Below are 23,814 nucleotides of genomic sequence, written 5' to 3'. Positions count from 1 at the left end.
CAAGTTGTAAAGCCCAAGAAAGCTGTTTATGCCATTTTTTTAGGTGTTTCTTTCCTTCATTTAGCTACAAAAATTGCAGAATGTTGTCACTATAAAATAACACGTTCAACATTTAGAAGGCTAGAATAAGGAAGAAGCTTCCAAAATGACGTCATCGAGGTGGGCGGAACATACATGGTAGTGGGCGGGGTCATATGAAGAACGACGCATCAAGTGGGCGTAATCTTTAAATGTTTCTCTCAGAGGCTTCCCCCGTAGTGGGCGGGGTTAATCTCAGCTCCTTTGCACTGTATGGGAAGACATGGCCACGCCCCCTGTCTTCGGCAGGAAATTCCGGACCTACGCTCGGTTGTTGTGGCCGGTTTGCCTCGGGGACTCCCTGTGATGGAGCTGAGGTATTGGGGTGGTGACTGGGGGCTTCCCTCTGTGCACCCTGAATGCCTTGTTGTGCTGGTAAGAGCGGTGTCACTCCTGGAGATGTTGCAGTGTGGTCAGTAGTAGAGCAGTGGACAGGTGCACCCATCATCACAATGCAGCGCTCTGCATCCCCGGCCTGATGTGCAGTGCTCTGCATCCCCGGCCTGATGTGCAGCGCTCTGCATCCCCGGTCTGATGTGCAGCGCTCTGCATCCCCGGCCTGATGTGCAGCGCTCTGCATCCCCGGCCTGATGTGCAGCGCTCTGCATCCCCGGCCTGATGTGCAGCGCTCTGCATCCCCGGTCTGATGTGCAGCGCTCTGCATCCCCGGCCTGATGTGCAGCGCTCTGCATCCCCGGTCTGATGTGCAGCGCTCTGCATCCCCGGCCTGATGTGCAGCGCTCTGCATCCCCGGTCTGATGTGCAGCGCTCTGCATCCCCGGCCTGATGTGAAACGCTCTGCATCCCCGGCCGGATTTTCCAACAGTAATTAAACTTTGCAACATACTTACCTTCCAACACAATAATGTAATATTCGCAATATCATGTATATAGTGACCGTGACAGACAATTGCTGCAGCGGTACATTATGTCACTATAGTCCAAATTTAACTATGGCTGGCAGGCATTGGCTGTGGTAGTCACGTGATGGAGAACGCGTTATTGAGATTATATCACCTTAACTCCTTAAAGGCTGCGTTCACATCTGCGTCAATGCTCCGTTCCGTCAAAATTTTCATGACTGAGGACCAGAGGTTTCCGTTTCTATCACCATTATTTCAATGGTGACGGATCCGATGCAAATGGTTTCCGTTTGTCTCCGTTGTGCAGGGGTTCCGTCGTTTTGACGGAATGAATACTGTAGTCGACAACGCTATTGATTCCGTCAAAATAACGGAACCCCTGCACAACGGAGACAAACGGAAACAATTGAAATCAATGGTGATGGAAACCTGAACCTCTAGTTTCTGTTTGTGTCAGTCAAGGGCTCCGTTCCGGCGGAAAGCTCCGTCGGAACGGAGCCCTGAAGCAGATGTGAACGCAACCTAAGATGTGTGATGAGGTTGAACAATATTTATGTGAAGAGTGTCAACACGACAGTAGCGCGCTCAGGCTCAGGCTAGACAGCGATGTGAAGTGACCCAGATTTGTAGAAGAATTGCTGTAAATCTGTAACCGCAACCGCAACACGACTTCAGCGCTTCCCTATTCTGCGATTGTTACAAGTTTGCTTGCAACTTCTTTTTCCTATAGAGAAACATTGAGGTTGTGTCACGATAATCTGCAATTTTCCACTGCTCGTACGTGACTGCTAGTCGCCGTGTAGCCCTAGCCTAATAGTGATCAATGCTAAAGGGATTGTCAGCTCAGAAACCGCCGTTAACTACAATAATAAGTTAATAGCTTAACCCTTTAAAGACCAGGCCAATTTGAGCTTTTACATTTTCGTTTTTTTCTCCCCGCCTTCCAAAAGCCATAACTTTTCTATTTCTTCGTCGACATAGCCATATGAGGTCTTGTTTCTTGCAAGACAAGTTGTAGTTTTTCATGGCACCATTTATTGTACTGCATAATGTACTGGGTATCTGAAAAAATTATTTGTGGGTTGCAATGGGCAAAAAACAGTGAATACACCATTTTTTTTTTAAGTGGGGGGGGGTTTACGGCATCCATCAGGCGGTAAAAACAACATATTCACCTTATTCTACAGGTTGATACGATTACAGCGATACCAAATTTATCTGTTTTGTTTTATGTTTTACCACTTTTAAAAAAATTAAACTATTTTCTAAAAAAATGTTGTATCGCCATATTCTGAGAGCCATAACTTTTTGATTTTTCCATCAATTTAGGTGTGAGGGCTTACATATTACGGGGCGAGCTGTTATTTTCACTGATACCATTTTGGGGTACGTGACCAAAAAAAATAAATTTGCATGTTTTATATAGTTTATATAGTTGTTTTTTTTACGTAGTTTCACTGAAAACATGTTTCCAGTACTGGACAGTTGTCCGGCAGCGAGGCAGGGACTCCTAGCGTCGTACATAACTATGATTCTAGGAGCCCGGCTCCCTGCACTGTGTTCGGTCCGGTACTTGCGGCCGAAATACGTCCGTCAATTACGGACGTAATGACCTCGTGTGAACATACCCTAAAAGGGGTTAAAAGGTTTTCCTTATCACAGACCTATCCTTTCATATTGGAACCAGACAAACTTCTGCAGTAGAATGTACCCTTATAGGCCATCAATTTACCCTTATAGGCCATATGCACAGGTTTGTCTTTGTGAGGTGATTCACATTAGGGTATGTGCACATGTGAACTGTCTTTTACGTCTGAAAAGACAGACTGTTTTCAGGAGAAAACAGCTGCCTCGTTTCAGACGTAAAAGCTCCTCCTCGCATTATGCGAGGCGTCTGTGACGCTCGTAAATCTTGAGCTGCTCTTCATTGACTTCAATGAAGAACGGCTCAAATTACGTTGCAAAGAAGTGTCCTGCACTTCTTTGCCGAGGCAGTCAATTTACGTGTCGTCGTTTGACAGCTGTCAAACGACGACGCGTAAATTACAGGTCGTCGGCACAATACGTCGGCAAACCCATTCAAATGAATGGGCAGATGTTTGCCGACGTATTGGAGCCCTATTTTCAGGCGTAAATCGGGGCATAATACGCCTCGTTTACGTCTGAAAATAGGTCGTGTGAACCCAGCCTAAGGGGGGATTCACACGAGCGTGTATTCGGTCCGTGCGGGCCGCGTGGTTTTCACGCGGCACGCATGAACCAATACAAGTCTATGGGGCAGTACAGACAGTCCATGCTCTTTGCGCAGTGTTTGTCTGCTGCGCAAAAAGCGCGACAGGTTCAATAACTCTGCGTATTTCGCGCATCACGCACCCATTGAAGTCAATGGGTGCGTGAAAATCACGCGCACCACACGGAAGCACTTCCGTGGGACGAGCGTGATTCTCGCAACAGCAGTGAAAAGGATGAATGAAAACAGAAAAGCACCACGTGCTTTTCTGTTTCCGAACATCCAAACGGAGTGTCTTTTGCGATGAGCGAAGCCGGACAAGCGTACCGAACTTCACCGGGTTCGGCCAAACTCGTTTTGGCCGAACCCGGCAAAAAAATTATCGGTACGCGACGTCAGGAGATAGTCACTGTCCATGGTGCTGAAAGAGTTAAACTGTTTCAGCACCATGGACCGTGACTTCCGATCCCAATATACATGAACCTGTAGAAAAAAAAAAACGAAGTTCTGACTTACCGCTAACTCCCGGCTTCTTCCTCCAGTCTGACCTCCCGGGATGACAATTAAGTCCAAGTGACAGCTCCAGCCAATCACAGGCCAAGCACAGGCTGCAGCGGTCACATGGACTGGCGCGTCATCCAGGGAGGTGGGGCCCGATGTCAAGAGAGGCGCGTCACCAAGGACGCGTCACCAAGGCAACGGCCGGGAAGTTCTCGGTAAGTACGAACTTTTTCTTTTTTTTCTACAGGTTTTTCGATATTGTGTTCGGCATTCACTGTCGAGGGTGCTGAAAGAGTTAGCGCTTTCAGCACCTTGGACAGTGACGGCCGTCGACTAGCCTCATCTCTATGATGGCGGCTGCGCGAAAATCACGCAGCCGCGCATCAGACACGGATGTCACACGCAGCTGTCAAATGGTTTTTGCGTGCGCAAAACGCCGCGTTGTTTGCGCGCGCAAAAACGCAACGCTCGTGTGAATCTGCCCTAAGAGTTTCTGGATATTTCCATTGACGAGATGCCATATAGCCCTGTATACGGCATTATTGTAGAAGGTTACTTTATAGAAACTGTTCTTTTAATTTTTTTTACCTGAAACATAACAAGTAAAGCCAGGATGTCGACTAATCTCCATAACAACCAATCAGATCATTTCTTTCACTTTCTGTCATGCATTGGAGCGGTCATACAAGGACAATGATTAGTTGCCTTTCACTTATTTTTATTAATTAGGCTCAATAGAGGAGATTTATCAAAGCAAGGGAAAAGTGGAGCTGTTGCTTACAGCAACCAATGAGATTCCACCTGCCATTTTTCAGAGCCCCCTTGGATAATGAAAGGAGCAATGTAATTGGTTGCTAAGGGAAACTGCTCAACTTTGTTCTTGCATTAGTTTTGATAAATATATCCCCAGGTTCTGATCACCTAATATTGGGGTGCGAGACGTTCATGTTCTTGCTTTTGAGTACATAACCTGTTTTCACTACCGGTCCTGTAGCAGCATTTCTAGTTTGAACAAGATTAGAACAATGTAATCTTTCTGGTCATGTGAAGAGTTTATGAGTCTGTTATTTGTGGTGGAAATGATTGTATAGAGTAAGAGCTGCTACAAAGCAATGTGCAGATATGAAATTTGAAATAAGATTATAAGAAAGGTTTCACAAAGTACGCCACTAATTTAGCTGCAGCAAATCTGCCACAAAATCTCCCTGCTTTGCAGGCAGATTTTGTTGCGGATTTTCCGCAGACTGCTGCGGATTTCATCAACACTATTAGGCTATGTTCACACAGAGATTTTTGCAGGCAGAATTTCTGCCTCAAAATTCCGTTTGGAAGTTTGAGGCAGATATTCCTCTCCCTGCACGCTGATTTTCGCTGCGTTTTTCGCCCACGGCCATTGAGCGCCGCGGGCATAAAACGCTGCGAAATACGCTTTCTCTGCCTCCCATTGATGTCAATGGGAGGTCAGAGGCGTAAACGCCCGAAGATAGGGCATGTCCCTTCTTTCTCCCGCGAGACGCCAATGGGAGGCGTTCTCGGGCCGTTTTTGGCGAGTTTTGCGACGCGGTATCCGCGTCCAAAAACTCGGCAAAATACCCCGTGTGAACATAGCCTTAGTTTCTAATCGGCTTTCCTCGAAAAGCAGAGCAAGTGGTTTGCGTGCTCATAGACTTTCTATTGAGTCCTTACAGTGCGCAGAGGAAAGCTGAACAGAAACGGATTGGCTCAACGCTCACCCGATTGCATCTGCTGCTTCGTTTTATCGATCGGTGGGGGTCTCAGTGCTCGGATCCCCCACCGATCAAAACTTCTCACATGTCAAAAGTTTAGATACCCTTTAAGAAACTAATAATGTATAAGTAATGTCCAACCAAAAATGTATCCAAGGCTAATATGACAATGAAGTTACAGAATTGTATTGGTCTTAAAGTGTAGCTAAACGTTTGACAAACTTCTGACATGTCATAGTGACATGTCAGAAGTTTGGATTGGTGGGGGTGCGAGCACGGAGACCCCCACCAATCGCTAGAACGAAGCAGCTGAAGCACTCGTGTGAGCGCTCAGCCGCTTCGTGTCTGTTCGGCTTTTTCCGGAAATAAATGTATCGTGTAGGGACTCAATAGAAAGTCTATGAGCCCGTACTCCGATACATCGGCTTTCCGGAAAAAGCCGAACAGACACGAAGCGGCTGAGCGCTCACACGAGTGCTTCAGCTGCTTCGTTCTAGCGATTGGTGGGGGTCTCCGTGCTTGCACCCCCACCAATACAAACTTCTGACATGTCACTATGACATGTCAGAAGTTTGTCAAACGTTTAGCTACACTTTAAAGAGGCTCTGTCACCAGATTTTGCAACCCCTATCTGCTATTGCAGCAGATAGGCGCTGCAATGTAGATTACAGTAACGTTTTTATTTTAAAAAAACGAGCATTTTTGGCCAAGTTATGACCATTTTTGTATTTATGCAAATGAGGCTTGCAAAAGTACAACTGGGCGTGTTGAAAAGTAAAAGTACAACTGGGCGTGTATTATGTGCGTACATCGGGGCGTTTTTACTACTTTTACTAGCTGGGCGTTCTGACGAGAAGTATCATCCACTTCTCTTCACAACGCCCAGCTTCTGGCAGTGCAGACACAGCCGTGTTCTCGAGAGATCACGCTGTGACGTCACTCACTTCCTTCCCCAGGTCCTGCATCGTGTCGGCCACATCGGCACCAGAGGCTACAGTTGATTCTGCAGCAGCATCAGCGTTTGCAGGTAAGTAGCTACATCGACTTACCTGCAAACGCCGATGCTGCTGCAGAATCAACTGTAGCCTCTGGTGCCGATGTGTCCTCGCTCGTCTGACACGATGCAGGACCTGGGGAAGTGACGTCACAGCGTGATCTGCCAGAAGCTGGGCGTTGTGAAGAGAAGTGGATGATACTTCTATACACAACGCCCAGCTAGTAAAAGAAGTAAAAACGCCCCGATGTACGCACATAATACACGCCCAGTTGTACTTTTACTTTTCAACACGCCCAGTTGTACTTTTGCAAGCCTCATTTGCATAAATACAAAAATGGTCATAACTTGGCCAAAAATGCTCGTTTTTTTTAAATAAAAACGTTACTGTAATCTACATTGCAGCGCCTATATGCTGCAATAGCAGATAGGGGTTGCAAAATCTGGTGACAGAGCCTCTTTAAGGCTGGGTTCACATGACCTATTTTCAGGCGTAAACGAGGCGTATTATGCCTCGCTTTACGTCTGAAAATAGGGCTCCAATACGTCGCCAAACATCTGCCCATTCATTTGAATGGGTTTGCCGACGTACTGTGCAGACAACCTGTCATTTACACGTCGTCGTTTTACAGCTGTCAAACGACGACGCGTAAAAATACAGCCTCGTCAAAAGAAGTGCAGGACACTTCTTTCAGACGTAATTTTAGCCGTTCTTCATTGAACTCAATGAAGAGCAGCTCAAAATTTACGGCTGTCAGAGAAGCCTCGCAAAATGTGAGGAGGAGCAATTACGGCTGAAACGAGGCAGCTGTTTTCTCCTGAAAACAGTCTGTCTTTTCAGACGTAAAAGCCAGTTATCGTGTGCACATACCCTTACAAGGTAGGTGTGAAAGGCAAGAATTTCTAGGACAGATTCAGTGTTTGTAATGTTTTGTTCACTCCTTGTTTCCAAGTCTATAAAGTTGGATTCATTTACTTGGATGAACAGTTCCAGTAAATAACTGTTCTCTACTGTAAAGTTGTTTGGAGCATGTTCTTCTAATTGACGACATTTATATAAATATAAAAAAGAACTATAAAGAACTTTGAATGTTTAGATTCCCATGCTGTTTCTAGCATACTTTAAGTATGTAGGAGAGTGAGAACCAGCAATGGGATGGAGAACTGGATAGGTAGGGTTTTGATGACACAGATGGGTTCACTGTAGAAAATACTTGCTTAGGCTTAATTCACATCTGCATTTGGTGTTTCCGCTGTCCCACTCGTCAAAGGAGCCGAACAACAAAAATACTGGAAGCGCCAGATCTTTGCATGACAGACACCCGATGGAACCCATTAACTATATGTCGGTTTTCCGCCATGGTGTCTGTCGTTTTACCAGACAAAATAGTGCAGTATGCTGCACTATTTTGTCTGCCACTTTTTAGCAGATCTGCGACGCAAATGTGAACAAAGTCTTAGGCCTCATTCACACGGCAGGGTTTCCCGTCCGGGTGCCGGCCGTTCATAAATCGGCCGGCACCCGGCTGCATTAGGAATGATAGACCCCTAATGGGGCTATTCACACGACCGATTTTTTGACGGCCGGAAAATCCGGCCGTCAAAAAATAGGACATGCTCTATCTTTGCCCGGACACCCGGCCGCCCGGCTCCCATAGAAGTCTATGGGGCCGGGTATTACACGGCCATCACCGGAATGTGTTCCGAGTGATGGCCGGGTTTCCCGGCGCTTGCGCTCTATCTCCTCCTCCTCACAGCGCAGAGTGCATGTGAGGAGGAGGAGTTGATGCCATTCTGACGAATGGCATCGCTGCACACTGTGTTGCAGGGCCGGGGTGTACAGCAGGTGGAGGGAGCGCTGCGCTGGCTCCCTTCCCCTGCTTGTTAAAAGCACCCTGGCTCGGCGACACCTTAGATGGCGCCGCTAGTAGCAGCAGCTGCTGCGGCTGCTACTACTGCAGCGACGCCACTATAGCAGAGCGGGGAGGTATCTCCCCGCTCTGCTATGTGCTAGCCGCACTTTAGCTCCTTGAAGGAGCGGAATCCCCGTGTGTTCGGGGATTCCGCTCCTGGACAGAGCGCTTGATGTCTCTGTCCATATCTGGGCAGTGACATCAGGGGAAACTCCTGAAGCGGAATCCCCGAACACATGGGGATTCCCCTTCAGGAGCTGCCGCTGATGTCACTGTCCGGATCTGCCCGGCCCGGCACGGATGCATAACTTTATGCAAACCGGCCGGGCAGAATGGCCGATTTTACCGGCCGGCACTCGGGCTCGGACCCGACCCGGTCGTGTGAATCCCGCCTTACTCTTCCAGATTATCCAGGAAATTGATATAGGGGGCATCTCCTGGACTCCTGGCAGAGCATGCAAATCTCATGCAAATAGCTGCTGGCAACCGCCACTAAGCTAAGATGGGGGCATACATATATATATATATATACACACTACCGTTCAAAAGTTTGGGGTCACCCAGACAATATTGTGTTTTCCATGAAAACTCACACTTATATTTATCAAATGAGTTGCAAAATGACTAGAAAATATAGTCAAGGCATTGACAAGGTTAGAAATAATGATTTTTATTTGAAATAATAATTTTCTCCTTCAAACTTTGCTTTCGTCAAAGAATGCTCCATTTGCAGCAATTACAGCATTGCAGACCTTTGGCATTCTAGCTGTTAATTTGCTGAGGTAATCGGGAGAAATGTCACCCCATGCTTCCAGAAGGCCCTCCCACAAGTTGGATTGGCTTGATGGGCACATCTTGCGTACCATACGGTCAAGCTGCTCCCACAACAGCTCTATGGGGTTGAGATCTGGTGACTGCGCTGGCCACTCCATTACAGATAGAATACCAGCTGCCTGCTTCTTCCCTAAATAGTTCTTGCATAATTTGGAGGTGTGCTTTGGGTCATTGTCCTGTTGTAGGATGAAATTGGCTCCAATCAAGCGCTGTCCACAGGGTATGGCATGGCGTTGCAAAATGGAGTGATAGCCTTCCTTATTCAAAATCCCTTTTGCCTTGTACAAATCTCCCACTTTACCAGCACCGAAGCAACCCCAGACCATCACATTACCTCCACCATGCTTGACAGATGGCATCAGGCACTCTTCCAGCATCTTTTCAGTTGTTCTGCGTCTCACAAATGTTCTTCTGTGTGATCCAAACACCTCAAACTTCGATTCGTCTGTCCATAACACTTTTTTCCAATCTTCCTCTGTCCAATGTCTGTGTGCTTTTGCCCATATTAATCTTTTCCTTTTATTAGCCAGTCTCAGATATGGCTTTTTCTTTGCCACTCTGCCCTCAAGGCCAGCATCCCGGAGTCGCCTCTTCACTGTAGACGTTGACACTGGCGTTTTGCGGGTACTATTTAATGAAGCTGCCAGTTGAGGACCTGTGAGGCGTCTATTTCTCAAACTAGAGACTCTAATGTACTTGTCTTGTTGCTCAGTTGTGCAGCGGGGCCTCCCACTTCTCTTTCTACTCTGGTTAGAGCCTGTGTATGCTGTCCTCTGAAGAGAGTAGTACACACCGTTGTAGGAAATCTTCAGTTTCTTGGCAATTTCTCGCATGGAATAGCCTTCATTTCTAAGAACAAGAATAGACTGTCGAGTTTCACATGAAAGCTCTCTTTTTCTAGCCATTTTGAGAGTTTAATCGAACCCACAAATGTAATGCTCCAGATTCTCAACTAGCTCAAAGGAAGGTCAGTTTTATAGCTCCTCTAAACAGCAAAACTGTTTACAGCGGTGCTAACATAATTGCACAAGGGTTTTCAAGTGTTTTCTAATCATCCATTAGCCTTCTAACACAGTTAGCAAACACAATGTACCATTAGAACACTGGAGTGATGGTTACTGGAAATGGACCTCTATACACCTATGTAGATATTGCGTTAAAAACCAGACGTTTGCAGCTAGAATAGTCATTTAGCACATTAACAATGTATAGAGTGTATTTCTGATTAATTTAATGTTATCTTCATTGAAAAAAACTGTGCTTTTCTTTAAAAAATAGGGAAATTTCTAAGTGACCCTAAACTTTTGAACGGTAGTGTGTGTGTATATATATATATATAGCGAGAAAGGCCCCATTGAGCAGGGCTGAAACGTTGCGCTTGTGGTGAATAAAGGATCCTTATTTTTCACTTTACTTTGGAGTGCTGACCTGTGTATTGGATTTGTCTGTGGATTTGTGACACTGGTCGTGTGTCTGAACAGGGACTTGCACCCCACACTGGAAGAACGGTGCTGCTTTCACTTTACTTGCTTATATATATATATATATATATATATATATATATATATATATATATATACACAGTCCAAAGGTAGATGAACACAGCACTCCAATACTTCCAAAATCAGGCCATGTGCTCGTCACCAGGGGATGAATCAATTCCCCAATTCAAAATAGAGAAAGACAGAGAACACAGTAACGGCACCAGTCCAAAGGTAGATGAACACAGCACTCCAATACTTCCAAAATCAGGCCATGTGCTCGTCACCAGGGGATGAATCAATTCCCCAATTCAAAATAGAGAAAGACAGAGAACACAGTAACGGCACCAGTCCAAAGGTAGATGAACACAGCACTCCAATACTTCCAAAATCAGGCCATGTGCTCGTCACCAGGGGATGAATCAATTCCCCAATTCAAAATAGAGAAAGACAGAGAACACAGTAACGGCACCAGTCCAAAGGTAGATGAACACAGCACTCCAATACTTCCAAAATCAGGCCATGTGCTCGTCACCAGGGGATGAATCAATTCCCCAATTCAAAATAGAGAAAGACAGAGAACACAGTAACGGCACCAGGACTTCAAGGTAGATGAAAAGCAGGGTGGATTTATTCACCTCAACACAGCATGGCTTGAGAAAGGTTTTTGTTGAACCGAAACGTTGCTGTGTTGAGGTGTATAAATCCACCCTGCTTTTCATCTACCTTGAAGTCCTGGTGCCGTTACTGTGTTCTCTCTCTTTCTTTCTCTTTCTCTCTCTCTCTTTTTCTCTTTCTCTCTCTCTCTTTTTCTCTTTCTCTCTCTCTCTTTTTCTCTTTCTCTCTCTCTCTCTCTTTTTCTCTTTCTCTCTCTCTCTCTCTCTTTTTCTCTTTCTCTCTCTCTCTCTCTCTTTTTCTCTTTCTCTCTCTCTCTCTCTTTCTCTCTCTCTCTCTTTTTCTCTTTCTCTCTCTCTCTCTCTTTTTCTCTTTCTCTCTCTCTTTTTCTCTTTCTCTCTTTCTCTCTCTTTTTCTCTTTCTCTCTCTTTTTATATATATATATATATATATATATATATATATATATATATATATATATCTCTCGTTCACCTATATTTGTAGTGAGCTTTCCCTATTTGCAGGGCCGGCGTTAAGGGGGGGTAAACTGGGAAGCAGCCCAGTGCCCTTATACTCTTAGGGCCCTCTTCCCGTTATAGCAGCCATAGGGGCTGCTACGGGGCCGAGGCATGAGGAGTTCTGCGCCGCTCCGCACATAACTTTTATGCACCGGACGACACGGGCCCCCTCATGCCTGGTGACGTCGCTAGCATCAGGGGGTTCCCCGGTGCTAGCGACTGCCACCTTTAATTATATCTGCGTCCTCACGATGCAGATACAATTTAATACTTTAGGCTACAGGCCATGTTCCTGTGCAGGCCAGCAAGGATTGCGACACTGCATCACTGTAAGGGTCCCGCCTGGAGGCTGTGTACAATATATATTTTTTTGGGGGGTGGGGCTGTGTGTCACTATAAACACGGGGGGGGGGCAGTTATTGCTGTGTGGCACTATATGCAAGGGGACTGTGCGGCTCTATCTACAAGGGGGGCTGTGCTGCTCTATCTACAAGGGGGGCTGTGCTGCTCTATCTACAAGGGGAGGGCTGTGTGGCCCTATATACAAGGGGAGGGCTGTGTGGCGCCATCTACAAGGGGAGGGTGTGACGCAATCTACAAGGGGGCGCTTTGTGGCGCTATTTACAAGGGGGGCTTTGTGGTGCTATCTAGAAGGGGGTCTGTGTGTGGCTGTATTTACAAGGGTGGCTGTGTGTGGCCCTATCCGCAGGGGGCTTTGTGCGGCCTTATCCGCACGGGGCTTTGTGCGGCGCTATCCACAGGGGGCACAAAGGGGACACGGTTACTGATGGGGCACTTTTATTGTGTCGACCACTAAGGGATCATTATTACCATCTGGGGCACTGTGGATTATGAGTTTGTTTAGAGGATCGGGTATAGATGGCGAGGGTGCTATAAAAGCGAGAAAGCAACATATCGGTGTGTCAAATTCTACAAAGACGAGTCATGGCTGGAATAAGTCGTCACAGTGGTCTGAACCGGATGGAGAAAAAAAGGGAAAGTGAATGACTAATCAAGAGAAAACATCACCTGTGAGTCACTCGATATAAATGTGCTGTAATCACTTATATCGTCTGCAGAGCTCCTGTGTATAACCGGCATCTACTATTATATGGTCACTAATTGGTGGTAATATTATATGGTCTGGGTGGTATTTTTCAGTAACCGTATGGGGGTATTATTCATCACTATGTGGTGTGTGTCAGTATTATTTGGATCTTATATTGTATTATTATGGGTAATATTACTCTTATAATAGTGAGTTGTGTTCAATAACATTATGTAGGTAATATTTCATATGGTATAGTGGTATGATTTAATAACTGTATATGTATACAGGGAGGACCTATGCTTTGGGGCTTGTAAGGGTATGTCCACACGGCAGCGTCCGTTACGGCTGAAATTACGGTGCTGTTTTCAGGAGAAAACAGCACCGTAATTTCAGCCGTAATGGCATGTGCAGGCGTCTTTTGCTGCGTCCATTATGGACGTAATTGGAGCTGGTTTTACATGGAGTCCATGTAAAACGGCTCCATTTACGTCTGAAGAAGTGACAGGCACTTCTTTGACGCGGGCGTCTTTTTTACGCGCCGCCTTTGGACAGCGGCGCGTAAAAAAAATGACCGTCGGAACAGAACATCGTAAGACCCATTCAAATGAATGGGCAGATGTTTGCCGACGCTTTTGAGCCGCATTTCGGACCTAATTCGGGGCTAAAACGCCCGAATTACGTCCGTAAATAGTGTGTGTGAACCCAGCCTTACACTCCTGGACGCACTAGAAATCAGCAATGCAGTTCTCTGCACATCTCCTCTTGAGGTTACTGCATTATTGATACAATAATATAGCATTTGGGGCCCTACTTTTAACTTTGCCCAGGGCCACACTTTGTCTAATACCGGCCCTGCCTAGTGGCGACTGCAGCCTTGATTTTATTATTGAATTTTATGACACTCTGCTGCCACTGTTTGTAAGGTGTACTGTTCTGGTACCATTGTTTAATGGTGCCACTTTTCTGGCAGTGTTTGGTGTTTGTGTGGCAATGTGCTTGCAGTGTTGTTTAAGAGAAGCAGTCTTCTGGCACTGTATATGGAGGCACTTTAGCTGTCATTATGGTTCATGGCTTCAAATTATGGATGGGTTTTACTTTGAAAATATAAATTTCCGCGGCTTGCAAATCGTGCTACAATTTCATGTCTCCCTGCACACTCCTCTTCAGGTGCTGCAATGTAAATTTGATGACGGATGCTGGGATTGTACACTGCTTATGTCTAATATGAGGCATCCACACAAACTCTGGAGATGTTTTTATACTAAGGGCTCATTCAGACGAGCGTATATATAGTCCATGTGACGGGTGTTGAAACAACGCCCGTCATGAGGACTCATGTACTTCAATGGGGCCGTTCATATGACCGTTGTTTCAACGGAGCGTGTGAAGGCTCAGTGAAAAAATAGGACGTGTCCTATTTTACTGCGTGTAACGCATCCCTCCATAGACTCTAGCCTATGGGGGATCCGTGACAACACGCCCCGCACGGGTGCACCTCGGACGTGAAAAACTGCAATCTTTCACGTTCGAGGTTAGTCCGCGGTTAGCTACGTTCAGCCTACATCGATGGGGGGATGCAGCAGTCTGAAGTTAGTGACATGAGTTGACTGCACCTTTAGTGCATCACAATATCACAAATTCATAATACGATCAATAAAACACACAAGAAAATGGCAACAGCACACTGCGAACACCAATGCCCCCTAAACACTATAAATAAATAATAGATATACGGATACGAAATCTCGTTTACCTCGTAATCTCGCAAGATTTCATTTCCGTTGCTGGAATCTCACAGAAAAGATTCAGAAGTGTCAGGATTCTGAGTACACATGAAGTCCAGGCTGGATGGTCATGTGTATTCATTATCAGGACACTGTAGTAATGTTAGGGTTTGTGTATGAGGCTGCACATAGTGATATATCTATATCGCTAGTGCAGTGTAAATGAATGGAGAGGAGTGCATGATGCCGATTGGTCAGCGTCATACACTCCTCTGTACAACGCCCACTTGGTCGAAAGTAAAAATACGCCCACTTGGGCATTAAGAAAGCTCATTAGCATAAACCAAAATCGCTCCTAACGTTGTGAAAATAGATCGTTTTTTTAAATAAAAAGCATTACTGTCGCCTACATTACAGCGCCCATCTCCTTATGTAGGAGATGAGGCACTTATAATGTGGTGACAGAGTCTCTTTAAAAGGGAGTCTGTCACCAGAATTAAACTAGTAACAGGGTATTGTAGAGGAGACTAACCTGTTTCTAGCGTTTATTTTCATTTTCTGATTCCTGCCTCCTTTGTAGGGAAATCTGTTTTATTACGTTTATGCTAATGAGCATTTAGGCGCAATGAGGGCGTTACCATTGCACCTAAATGCTCTTAAGTCGCTCCCCAGTTCAACCCACCCTCCCTTCTTACATTGATTGACAGGGGCCAGGCAGCGCAATCGGCGCTTCCATGCCTGGCCCCGTACTATCTGTAATGCGTACGAATCCCTGCTCTTTACTAGGCGCATGCGCAGTATGATCTTTCTGCTCGATGTTCTAAACGGCACTACTGCCCATGCACAGTCCCTGCCCTTTATTCGGCACATGCGCAGTAGTGGCGATTAGAACGAACAGCAAAAAAAAATCGTACGCGCGTTACAGATAGTACAGGGCCAGGCATGAACGCACCGATTATGCTGCCTGGCCCCTGTCAATCAATGTAAGAAGGGAGGGTGGGGGGTTGAACTGGGGAGCGACGTAAGAGCTTTTAGGTGCAATGGTAACGCCCTCATTGCACCTAAATGCTCATTAGCACAAACTTAATAAAACGGATTTCTCTGCAAAGGAGGCAGTAAGCAGAAAATGAAAATAAATGCTAGTCTCCCCTACAATACCCTGTTACTAGTTTAACTCGGACATTCTGGTGACAGACTCCTTTTAAACTTGATAAGAACACTCTAGTGATACTCCCTGATAATGCTATTTACCTGAAACGTGTGTCGGGCGCTTGTCTTGCATACCTTCACCACACCAATGGGTAAGACATCTTTATTGAGTTAAAAACGTGCGGCTTAGTGGCCCAAATTTGGGGCTTCTTTTCCCTATGACCCAGCATCTTACTGATGAGGGCTTTGGTTTTACTGCACTAAAATATCTATAGGTGATTTTACCGTAGACCCTATACCTCTTTCCCTCATGGAATTATTTCCACTTTTTGCATATACAATCATGTGCAATAATATTGTTGTCCACCTCGCGTTTTATATCATATACTTATTTGTATCACATTGGTGATTATAAATATGTTTTGAGACCATGTGGTGTCGTTTTAACACTATATTAGTATAGTCTTTAGACAGTTAATCCTGTCTGGATCTCCTGTATTTTAAATATGTGTTCAATAAAACTGAGAATGTTTTTGCTTTCAATAGTGTATGACTCCTTGTCCTCTTGTTTTTGCATATGACTTTTTGGATATCTATTTTTGTTACCTATACTTACTCTGGAGGTGTATTGCCATACTTGAAACACTTTCATCACTTGAAACACCTAGCCGATGTTGTATTTTGTCCTGTGAGACATATGTTTATGATCATATATTTATCACCTGTCCTGTAGATGGTGAATGTCCTGTTTAATATTAGCAGATCTCCCATGCATCCCCAAATTGGCTACAATCATAGATTGCCAGCACTGTCCCAATAGAAGGGATCTGTAAGAGACTGCAGGAGAGGAAGATACAGGTGAGCGGCAGCTGTTTCATTGCTCACATTGAACTTCCTGTTAGTGCTTTTGGAGGACTGATTGTACTGACAGAGTATGAGTCAGGACAAGGCCAGTTTTTTATTGTGACTAATATGGCAGCACTGTGGCTGTCACTGTTAAGGGGGCTCATATCTTAAAAAAAACATGCTCCATTGCCTTACCACTTTAAATGTTGGAAGGATTGCAGTAGCAGCAGAGAAGAAACTTCTCACATATTACTATGCTTTACCAGATCCCAGGAACAGGGAAGGAGACTTTTCCTTTACCTTTTTTTTTGGAAACATTTTCTTTTTCGTGAGACCGATTTATTAACCAGGCTCAACCATTGAACAAATGGTTGCTAGTACTAAGTGAATAGCATCAAATAAATGAGCGGAACACTGAAAATCCAAATTAATACAGGTTACAATCATTTATTAAGTTTTAAAGGGAACAGGTCATTCACAATTTTCTCCGCTTGCTTAGGGCAGCATAATGTATTGACAGACACGCTGATTTCTGCAGTCTGTCACTTAAGAAAATAAGTGAAGTCGTTTCTATGGACTTACATGCATCGGGCACCACCGACAGAAATGAGTCCGGTTTATTCTTAAGCTACCGCTAGTCCTGCCCACTCTTCACTGATTGACAGATTTCTCGCAATGCACGGTAATAGGGAATGTTTCATCAGATAAGGACTTTTTCGTTTTTATTTTAAACATATTATTTAAGAATTTTGGTTGAGTTGTTTTTTTTTAATTTTCCATGTCACTATATTTAAAAAAATAAAGAAATAAATGCAGTTTTCACTCTGGACACTGAGCCTCACAATAGACTGACACTTCCTGTTCTGTAGAGATCGCTTCTCAGCAGTCATCTCACTATCATCAAAGGCAGGGTTACAGTAACAGGTAACACCATTATATATTTGAAATAGGATCCACATACTGACTATAGGTGATAGACACAGTTCCCTGACCCAGTACATACCCCACTGCAATACTTATTCCACATTGAAGACTCCTAATCCAATAACCAGCAGCTATCTTTCTTAACATCCCACTCGGTAAAACATTATGCGATGATACATCCTTCATCGTCAGTTTTTGAGACCTCTGTCTAGTAATACTTTGCCAGCAGCGGACACAGAATGGGATAAATGGGGAATGCACAAGTCACATGTATGTACAACTTTTATGTAATTTCATGTTGCACAACTTTCTCTTCACTTTTTTTTTTTTCTCCAACTTTCTTTTCTTTCTTCTCTGTATCTTATAGTCTCCCTCTCCTCCCATGTGGCTACCCACCACAGATCTAGGGAGTTAAATACTGGGGTTTTTCTCTTTAATTTCCATAGGCTTTAACCCGTTAGTGACCGCCAATACGCCTTTTCACGGCGGCCACTAACGGGCTTTATTCTGATGCATATGCCTTTTTACGCCACTGCATCAGAATAAAGTAAACAGAGCAGGGAGCCGTCAAATCACCCTGCTCTCAGCTGCCAGACGTAGCTGAGGGCTGGGGGCGTCCCTGCTCGACCGGGTGAGATCGATATTAGTATCGATCTCACCCGTTTAACCCTTCAGATGCGGTGTGCAATAGCGTGCACCGCATCTGAGTGGTTTTTGGAGAGAGGGAAGGAGCTCCCTCTCATCCCACTGACACCCGGTGATAAGATCGCGGAGTGTCTGTGTCTCCGATGGCAGCCGGGGGCCTAATAAAGGCCCCCAGGTCTGCCTGTAGTAAATGTCTGCTAGATCATGCCGCAGGCATGACCTAGCAGATGCCTGTCCGTGTTAAAGGGACAGGCAGTAATACACTGCAATACAAAAGTATTGCAGTGTATTATAATAGCGATCGGAGAATCGCATATTAAAGTCACCTAGTGGGACTAGTAAAAAAGTAAAAAAAAAAGTTTAATAAAGTTAATGAAAAAAAAATTTGAAAAAAAATGCAAAACCCACTTTTTCCCCTTACAAACTGCTTTATTATTAAAAAAACAAAATAAAGTAAAAAAGTTGCACATATTTGGTATCGCCGCGTCCGTAACGACCCCAACTATAAAGCTATTACATTACTTAACCCGCACGGTGAATGGCGTAAAAAATTAAATAAAAAACAACGGAAAAATTGCTGTTTTCTGTGAATCCTGACTTTAAAAAAATGTGATCAAAAAGTCGCATCTACTCCAAAATGGTACCAATAAAAACGACAAGTCTTCCCGAAAAAAAAAAGCCCTCATACAACTGCATCGGCGAAAAAATAAAAACGTTAAGGCTCTTCAAATATGGAGACACAAAAACAAATAATTTTGAAAAAAAGCGTTTTTACTGTGTAAAAGTAGTAAAACATAAAAAAATCTATACAAATTCGGTATCGCTGCAATCGCAACAACCCACTAAATAAAGTTATTGTGATATTTATATCACACGGTAAACGGCGTAGATTTAGGACGCAAAAAAGAGTGGCGAAATTTCAGGTTTTTTTCTATCCCCCCCCCCCAAAAAAGTTAATAAAAGTTAATCAATAAATAATATGTACCTCAAAACGGTGCTATTAAAAAGTACAACTTGTCCCGCAAAAAACAAGACCTTATACAGCTATGTCGACGCAAAAGTAAAAAAGTAAAATAGGCTGGTTATTAAGGGGTTAACTAGGAACACTGATGCTATCTACATATGTATTTTCCTAACTCTCATTTCTTAATTTTCTAGGCCTATGCAAAATTTGGTGGTGCACCGCTGATATTAAATCCTGTGGATTATACCTGGGCAAGTCCGCAAGGTATTTTCTCAATTCTGAGTATATTTTGTTTTGTGTATTAGAACACTACTATGACATGAAATAGTAGACTGTCCAGCCAGGAAATTCATTGGAAGAACAGGTCAAATGTTTACATTGTTGAGAAACCCTCTACTATTCCATTCCTGATCTCCATCATCTCCCTTTGGTATTTTCCACTTCTCCTCTGATAGGCAGGTTGGGTTACTGGAAGACGGGTGATAGTCTATCAAGTCATCTTCACCTAGCAGTGAATTATATGGTGTCAGTTGTCAAAGAGGCACACCAGAGCCCTCTAGCAGGTGGGTGGGAGAGGGAGCGGGGGGGGGGGGGATAGGTGCCAGGACATTAAACAATTTGGCCATGAGGGTCTTTTTGCTTTGTGTGGGGGAGATGTATCAAAACTGGTGCAAAAATAAAGTGGAGAAGTTGCTCATGGCAACCAATCAGATTCTACCTCATCCTTATCGTAGGTCCTTTGGAAATTGTAAGCAGCGACCACTTTTCCACTAATTTTGATACATCTCCATCAGGGCTTGTTTTAGACAGTGTGGCCCTGGGCAAAGTTAAAGGTGGGGCCCCAAATGCTGAATTACTATATAAATAAAGCTGTAAATTCAGAAAGTGGTGTGCAAAGAACTGCATCGCTAATTTCTAGCACGTCTAGGAGTGTTGCAAGCACCAAAGCATGTGTCCCCCTTCTCACACACAAAAATAATCTATATACCTATACAGTTATTAAATAATACCACTTTACCAGATGAAATATTACCTGCATACTGTTATCGAACACAATTCACTATTATAAGACCAATTTTACCAATGATAACACAATATAAGGTCCAAATAATACCGCCACACCATAACCACATAATAACTGTATTTATTCTGTGGGTATTATTCAAAGACCAATATTGCCACCATATAGTGACCATACAGTGGTAGATGCCAGTTATACACAGGAGCTCTGCAGACGATATAAGTGATTACAGCACGTTTATATCCAGTGACTCACAGGTGATGTTTTCTTTGATTAGAATTGTTCACTTTCCTCTCTTTTTCCCCATCTGGCACAGACCAATGTGACAAATTATTCCAGCCACGACTTGTCTCTGCAGAATATGACACACAGACATGTTGATTTCTCGCTTTTCCAGCGTCCTCCCCACCTATACACCATCCTCAAAACAAACTGGTAATCTGCAGTGCCCCAGATGGTAATCATGATCCCTTAGTGCTCGACACAATAAAAGTGCCCCATCAGTAACTGTGCCGCCACACAGTAATAATGTCCCCTTGTGGGTAGCGCTTGCCGCAGAGTCCCTTGTGGGTAGCGCCTGCCGCAGAGTCCCTTGTGGGTAGCGCCTGCCGCAGAGTCCCTTGTGGGTAGCGCCTGCCGCAGAGTCCCTTGTGGGTAGCGCCTGCCGCAGAGTCCCTTGTGGGTAGCGCCTGCCACAGAGTCCCTTGTGGGTAGCGCCTGCCACAGAGTCCCTTGTGGGTAGCGCCTGCCACAGAGTCCCTTGTGGGTAGCGCCTGCCACAGAGTCCCTTGTGGGTAGCGCCTGCCACAGAGTCCCTTGTGGGTAGCGCCTGCCACAGAGTCCCTTGTGGGTAGCGCCTGCCACAGAGTCCCTTGTGGGTAGCGCCTGCCACAGAGTCCCTTGTGGGTAGCGCCTGCCACAGAGTCCCTTGTGGGTAGCGCCTGCCACAGAGTCCCTTGTGGGTAGCGCCTGCCACAGAGTCCCTTGTGGGTAGCGCCTGCCACAGAGTCCCTTGTGGGTAGCGCCTGCCACAGAGTCCCTTGTGGGTAGCGCCTGCCACAGAGTCCCTTATGGGTAGCGCCTGCCACAGAGTCCCTTGTGGGGGATACGCCTGCCACAGAGTCCCTTTTGGGGGATACGGCTGCCACAGAGTCCCTTTTGGGGGATACGCCTGCCACAGAGTCCCTTTTGGGGGATACGCCTGCCACAGAGTCCCTTTTGGGGGATACGCCTGCCACAGAGTCCCTCGCGATGAACTGAGCGGCTCCAGACACTACCTTTGCATAGGCCGGCGTGATCCAGTGACATCATCACTCCGGCCTGGACAGGAATTCTGTCCCAGTGTCTCGTAGGCTGCATGCCTAAAGTGGCCTGCAGACTATAATATTCAATTGTATCTATGTCCTAAGGACGCAGATACAATTAATTGTGGCAGTCGCCAGCACCGGGGCATCCCCCAGTGCTAGCGATGCCACCGTCATGAGGGGGCCTGTGCCGCCAGGCCCATAAATTATATGTGCCGAGGCGGCGCAGGCCCCCTCATGCCTCTGGCCTTGGGCAATTGCCCAGCTTGCCCCCCCCTAATACTGGTCTTGATCTCCATATAAATTTGCTACCTCCTTGTATGTCTTTGTTAAATAAAGTAATTTGGGAAAAAAAATCGATTTCTGTAGTCTAATATAAAACACATGAAAAGGGAATAAACATTATATTCTAGGGAATTTGCATATTTAACCAGTTCAGGACCGGGCTATTTTGAGCCTTCAGGACCAGAAACCGTTTAGCCCTTTTTAGCACGTGTTAGTTAAATGGCTCTAACTTTTTTATTTGTTGGGCTAACGACGTGATTTTTGCGTTTGTTTTTTTTGCCGTAGACAATGCAGGTCTCTTTTTTTTATCGTTTTTATACACATCCTTTTTGCTGTTTTATAATTTTTATTCTTAAAGTTTGAAAATAAGCTTTTTTACGTTTCAGCTATTTTTTTTGGGTAATAACATAGTTTTACCCTAAAATAGACCTTTTATTTGTGATCGTCATTGTCTACTGTAAATTTTAATATATTACATGTCTATATTAGGGTAATTGGGTTAGCGCTAGCATTACAACAATGATTGGCAGGGCGGAATGTTTTTTTTGGGGTGGGTATTTTATGTGTATTTATTATTATTTTTTTTTTGCACTTTACTTTACTATTTTTTTATTACTATGGTCTGTCCCTCAAAGGTCAAAAAAGACCTTTGGGGAACTTTATATTTTCCTTTCTTTTACACCATGCTTTTCCACTGTAACTGGAGCTGCACAGCAGCCCCAGTTACAGGGGAAATCAGCCCTCTCATAGTGACGATTGTCACTAATAGGGCTGTGCTGGGTCTAGTAAGACCCAGCAGCAGTCTGTCAGTAACGGCACCCGGCGATCATGTGACCAGTCACATGAACACCGGTAGCAATAGAGACAGCGGCGCGGCCGCTGCCTCTATTCCTATACACAGCACGCATTGAGTGCTGTGTACAAGTGATCAGAGAAGACAGAAGCAGCGAAAGCTGCTTCTATCCTCTCCTCAGGGTCCCCGGCAGTCACTGACAGCCGGAGACCCGACATTCAGCTGCCCGATCGCTCGGGCAGCAAGTTAAAACCATAGCCGTAAAAAGTCTATTGCTCGGGTTTTAAGGATCCTGACCGCTGGCCGTAAAAACACAGCCAGCGGTCGGGAACCAGTTAAGAATAAGTTATTTAATGCACATCCAAGTTCTGGTTAATATTACCAGTGTATAGGGAGATATTACGCTATCCTACTCACATAGACATTACTTACTGCAGAAAGAACGCTTACTAATCGTTTCTTCTGGGTTATAGGGGATTTAAGGGGATTGTGTAACCTCTTTCACAATTGAAGGGTCTGGTATTTAAACAAAGACCATCTAGTTTTGACTTTTAAAACAGATGCCATGAGCATTCTCTTGAGCATGTGCTATATACACTGATTATACCCGTCTGGCCATTTTGATGTATTTATTCCAGATTACAAATCATTGCACGTTGCTCAGTTGTAATCTAGCATAAATATGCCTTTATACTTTATCAGCATTCTCAAATACACATCAAGCATGCCAACACCCAGGCCATGTAGAGATACTGTTAACGTTTTTTTTTCCTTTTTCCATTCAAAGGCCTGCCTGCCATCTATATGCCCTATTAGGGCATATCAATTCCATAGAGGGGGGTCCCAAAATAAAGACCCAGCCTGTCCATGCATTAAATGGTCAGTTGTTTATTTGAATAGCTGGCATATGCTACATTACCTCTGCATTGGGGTATGACCAGACACAGCTTCGTCAGGCGATAACCGCTGATCACCGGGTTTTGGAGAAGCTGGATCAGCATCAATGAGCTGATCGCTGGCCCAGTGTCTATCTAAAAGACAACCCCTTTAAACTTGTGTCCCAAATATCTGGACATCATAGAGGGGGTACAACGATCATGACTCCTTCTAAAGGCCAGAACAGTAAGGCTGGGTCCCCATGTAGCGTAAACGCTGGGCAATTTCCGCAACAGACTTCTGCGCGTAAATTCTGCAGCATTTAGAGTAGCAGCAAAGTGGGTGAGATTTGAACAAAAATTGACCAGCGGTGTGGATTTTCATTTCGCAGCATGTCAATTTATGCTGCGGATTCATTGCTCTTTTGTTGTGGGGTTTCCCCATTGACTTCAATGGGGATGTAAAACCCGCAACAAAT

General features: G+C 44.9%; 1 protein-coding gene across 3 annotated transcripts in view; it reads left to right on the top strand.

Annotated features, from left to right (window-relative positions):
- Positions 1–215: 215 nt before the first annotated feature.
- Positions 216–23,814, top strand: part of MTX3 (metaxin 3) — a 54,570-nt gene continuing 30,971 nt past the window's right edge. For 2 of the 3 annotated variants that reach the window (XM_075838801.1, XM_075838805.1), the window contains exons 1-2: positions 270–453; positions 19,252–19,321. In XM_075838801.1, coding sequence (XP_075694916.1) covers positions 292–453; positions 19,252–19,321 — 232 coding nt within the window. In that variant the 5' untranslated portion in view covers positions 270–291. Of the gene's footprint in view, positions 454–19,251; positions 19,322–23,814 lie in introns of all 3 variants that reach the window. The other variant, XM_075838812.1, reaches the window with a different exon arrangement.

The sequence above is a fragment of the Rhinoderma darwinii genome, chromosome 1 (genome assembly GCF_050947455.1).
Source record: "Rhinoderma darwinii isolate aRhiDar2 chromosome 1, aRhiDar2.hap1, whole genome shotgun sequence".
Classification (NCBI taxonomy): domain Eukaryota; kingdom Metazoa; phylum Chordata; class Amphibia; order Anura; family Rhinodermatidae; genus Rhinoderma; species Rhinoderma darwinii.
The sequence above is the reverse complement of the archived record's forward strand: the minus strand, read 5'-3'. Positions and strand labels throughout refer to the sequence as shown.